This window comes from Limulus polyphemus, unplaced genomic scaffold (genome assembly GCF_000517525.1).
Source record: "Limulus polyphemus unplaced genomic scaffold, Limulus_polyphemus-2.1.2 Scaffold1795, whole genome shotgun sequence".
In the NCBI taxonomy this organism is placed as follows: domain Eukaryota; kingdom Metazoa; phylum Arthropoda; class Merostomata; order Xiphosura; family Limulidae; genus Limulus; species Limulus polyphemus.
The window spans coordinates 204562-209540 of record NW_013667405.1 but is presented as its reverse complement, the minus strand read 5'-3'; the positions used below and the strand labels follow the sequence as shown (position 1 = coordinate 209540).

Sequence of the window (4979 nt, the reverse complement as noted above, 5' to 3'; positions counted from 1 at the left end):
AAACTGCAAAACAAAATGTGAAACCACAGGTTTGCATGTATCTCTGCATAGATCCAATGAACCTCCATAACAAATTTGTTGAAGATCCATCTACAGGGGGCGAAGTAGTAGTAAAAAAACACTAAAACGGCCAAATAAACAGCAGAACTGGAAATTTTTATGTATCTCCCCATGGACCCAATGAACCTTCATACCAAATTTGGTGAAGATTCATTCTACAGGGAGTGAAGTAGTGATAAAACTGCAAACTGCCCATAAAAACCATAAAACTGAAAATCTGTATATACCCCATATGGATCCAATGAACCTCCATACCAATGTTTTAGTACAGAAACGTCTTGTGCAGTTACTGAATATACTGAATAAACAGTTAAAGATAGAAAAAGTCACTATCTACATGTACTAATAATTTAAGTAAAACAGGTAAAAAGTTGAGGAATAAAAAACAATTTTGTAAGTGTACTCACTTGTTAAACAGATACAGTTCTAACAAATCTATTTTAGTACAGACATATTAGAAGTAAAGTAAAAACTGTTTATGGTAACAAAGAGTAGGATTGTCAAAAATATAATAAATCAATACAATACAAAGATGTTTTATGTACAATACATTTTATGTATGTAGTGAGAATCATTAAAAGTGACAAATATTTCATTGATAAATAACTTTAAAGTTTTTACACTATGCAGAATATAGTTTTTTATTTTGACTATATTCAGTACAAAGAACAATAAATGTAACATACAAGTATTGATTATTTTGTAACAAACCAAATACACTTATTACAATCTGTTTAACTTCAGATGAAGATCAGAAACCACAAGTTCAAAAACTTACAGGAAAGTCACTGGCATGAAGAAGGTTATTGGTAAGACAGAGTTCATGCTGAAAAACAGAATGAAGTTCATCAAAAAAAAGGTAATATGTTTTAATAAACAGAGCGCTTAGTTAAAGGAAAGGTAAACTCGTTAAATATTACATTATTCTTTAGTAAGTAGAACTTGTCACAAATGAAAAAGGATTATTAAGTTCTCCATCATTCTGTGGTATGCTGGAAGAAAAAAGAATTCATTAATCAGGGCACTACTTTTTCAAAGCAGAATTCGTGCTATATGAACAGGAAACTTCATTAAATGATGTTCATGCTCCATTCAAAATAGTTACTAAAATGGAATGAAAAAAATTAACTACTGTGCATCAAATTATTCAATTGGCAAACACATAATACAGGAAAATTACGTCAAAAATCAATAAATATGGCATTAGTTACACGCATGTTTTATATATATCTTCTGTTATAAGAATATGTGATTATTTTGATGAACTTCACACATGCTACTAGCCCTGGAAAGCGAGTACCCCTTCATTTCATATTCAGACTTGGTCATTTGCTGATTGGGTAATCACTTCCATTTTGGTTCTTTCTTTATAATGATACACCAATCGTATCTGTTGGTGGCACAAGAAGTCTTAATGAAAGTTAAGTGTCAGAGTTGTCCAAGTATTGGAAACAAGACGAATGCAGGAGTTAGTGACAACTTACTTTGGCATATTCAGTGCAGTAGAGAGAAGTTTGTAGTTACGCTATCAGAAAATCAGTTTATATACTAAACAGCCTGAACAAGACTGTGAATACTCAATTACACTACATAATGACTGTTTTCTGCACATGAGCATTATGAATTGTCATTTTCTTGCATAGGCTCAATATGGACTTCAAAGGAACAAATGGTATGATTACAGTAATCATATAGTTGTGAACATAATTTATGAGTTCAGCTTAAGGAGGAAGAGATCAAATTTAACTCCATTTGGACTTTGGTTTGGATAACTAGAATTAGTAACAATTCTCATAGGAATTTGTATTCTTCACAGATGAGTTAAAGTTCATGTTTCTATCAATCACTGATGAGTCAAATTTCATGTCTTTATCAATCACAGAACAACTAAGGGGCTGGAAAGAAAAAGGTAAATAATATGTTCATTGAATATAACCATAATGGAAGTTATGTTGGGCAAGGCATCATTACAAAAGATGGGCATTGGAGCATTAGTGGCTGCAGCAGCTGTTGCCACTCCACTTTCTGCACAAACTCTGATCAGTTGCTGCTAGACTAAAATCTCGACTTAACTGTAATATAAAATACTGCGTTGAAATCCTAATAATTACCACTTATTATAAATTAGTTTTTAAAATAATAAATAAGTAAATACAAATTTTTAATGACTTAATCCTGGCCTTACGTTTGTTGCTAGCAGTAAACTAGAGAATTAAAAATATAATAATGCCAGTTACATGTGTTACTTATTTTTATTGCCCCAAGTGCTTGGACTCTTATTTGGTAAATTAACTGTATCTCAAGTTGTAAATGGAGTATATTCTATATCAAGCCACTAGCAGAGATGAGATGTAAAATCAATGACAAACAGAGATGAGCAATTAGTGGAATTTGCTAATCAATTAACAATTTGGATAATTAATCAATTACATTCAACTAATACAATTATTCTCACAAGACTTGGATAGCTGGAATAATCAAAAATAGTAATAATCAGAAACATTAATTTTGATTAGTTGATTATTTTAATGGAGTGGTGACACTAAGCGATAAAGCTTCTTAACCACGAATTAATCATAAAATAGTGAGTAATCATAATGGCAATATTTTGGTTACTTGAATAGTTGTAATAATTAAAAACAGTAATAATCAGAATAATTAATTTTGATCAGTTGGATATTTGCACAGCTTTAATGAATTTAATCATAATTTCATTTAGTTACTTTACACGACACTAATCAACGTAATTGATATCACTTAATCAAGGTAATTGCTCAGCCCTAACGATAACTTCGGAAAAAGTATGTATTAATTCGTACATTTAAAATGCGAGAAAATCATTTCAAAATATTTCTGGGAGGAAGAACACTCCAAGACCCTCCCAGTAATCTTGGGTATCTAGTTCTTGGGTTATCTGTACTCTGTATGAAAATGCGAGTGGAGGTAAGTATCTACTGGAAATACATTTTCAGTGTAGGAAAATGCTAACTTCTGATACAATATCTTACCTCCTGTCACAAAATAGCTATAATTCCACACTGAACTGGTGGAGGACCAAAGAGAGACCAGGAGGTGTGAAACCAAAAGAGAAAACACAATACCTCAGCAGGAAACCACACCACATCTGTTACAGGTATACTCTTTGCTCTTTTATGATAGTGTCACAAACATAAAAGGCAGAAAAACATGAAGGAATCCCAAAATATGAATGACCAATGAATGGGACTCCAGGGTGTCAAGTAGCTAGAACATGACAGACCTTAGTGGTAGTTTGACCTCATCCAACATCAGGTGGTACCTGGAATGGAACATCAGATCCACGGTATGTAGAGAATTACCTACCTCTTCACCTCAAAACAGGAATTGGTAGGGAAGACAAGCTTCTGTAGCAAAATCCTTCACCACTTGCTTGCATTTCCAACACAACCAACACCAGATCTACCAAGAACTGACATCCAGCACATGGTACGAAGGTAGAAAGCCCTGGCAGAACAGCATCTCCAATCCGAAACCTGATGGCAATGGGTATAGTACTTCCAGTCCACGGTAGGAGGAGGATATCTGGCCGTACACAAGTGGGAAAACGTGCAGCATCCAGCTACAACCAACACCAGATCTGTCAGGAACCAACATCAAGCAGACAGTAGGAAGAGAGACTGCAAACCTGGGGTGCATCTCCAGTCCAAAACCTGGCTGCAGTGGGAATGTGTCATGCAGTCTGCAGTAGGAGGAAAGATACTGGCCAGCAAAAATGTGAGGACTTGCATTGCTGGACCATCTCAGCCTGAGGAACAAACTGTAATTATATATATAATACATATATATATATTTACATATATGTTTATTTATTTATTTGTGACATACCACCAGGGTGCTTCAACCAAAACCTGGTGGTATCTGGATAATTGTAAATGAGGTCCACGGTAGGAAAGGCATCATGCCATCTACACATGACACTAATTGTGACCGGGCCATCCCCAATCAAAACCAGACCCACCTGGAATGTACATGTATTTGGTGCCATATGGAACTGCACATCAGGTCCATTGTAGGAAGTACTATATGCTAACACCACCTGCATAATGCTACCGCCCTACTCTCAATTGAGTGCTATGATTTATCACTCAGGGGGACAGGCCTCCATGGGTCACCACTCTAGCAGCTAGGAACTGGTAAGGCTTTCTATACTCCACTAGAAGAAAGGGGGAAAAACTTGCTCGAGAGCCCAGAGGACAGCATCATCTGAGAAAGTGCAAAGGGTGACCTTGATACCCTATTTTGAAGAGCAAAGCTACCACGTCAACGGAGTCAGTCATCCAAAACCAGGGAACATCTGGAATTGTACATCAGATCTACAGTAGGAAGAGATGCAATGCCAATGAGCAGCAGAGATGGGCAGCAAATTTTGTCTGCTTTACTCATGTTAATCCATGAGTGTATGAAGCAAAAAACCACTAGGGAGCACTACTAGCAGTTCTACGGAACACTCCATCTCTATAGTGTGCATAACACCAAACTGCAACATGATTATTTATTCATAGATAATAATAAAACAGAGACACAACCAACATCTGGTGGCATCTGTAATTGTACATAAGGTCCACAAGAGGAAGGGCTACAATTTCATTGACATCAAGCATGGTTGCAGGATGAATAGCATGGATTTTCAAAAAGAAAAAGTATACCTGGTCAGGTACCACTTGCCACAGAGTGGGATCCACAATACAATATCAAAAAGGTCCCTGAAAAAGGAAGAAAAATTTGAAAAGAAAAAAAAAGCAGCCTCACAGTACCAAAATGAAAAACTTTAAATAAAAAGTAAAGAAAAGCTAAGTCAGTAGTATAATGGAAAATGTCAACAAATTCGTGATCAAAAACCAGCATATCTGCATAGTGCTACAATCAATTGAGAAGTGATT

At 35.4% G+C, this 4979-nt stretch overlaps 1 protein-coding gene across 3 annotated transcripts in view; it reads right to left on the bottom strand.

The window, feature by feature from the left end:
* Window positions 1-4979, bottom strand: part of LOC106464966 (protein Malvolio-like) — a 50203-nt gene that overhangs the window by 13967 nt on the left and 31257 nt on the right. For all 3 annotated transcript variants that reach the window (XR_002611868.1, XM_022392774.1, XM_013925141.2), the window contains exon 9: window positions 839-886. Coding sequence is in view for 2 of the 3 variants with exons in the window: in XM_022392774.1 (XP_022248482.1) it covers window positions 839-886 (48 nt within the window). In the remaining variant the exon portion in view is untranslated. The remainder of the gene's footprint in view (window positions 1-838; window positions 887-4979) is intronic.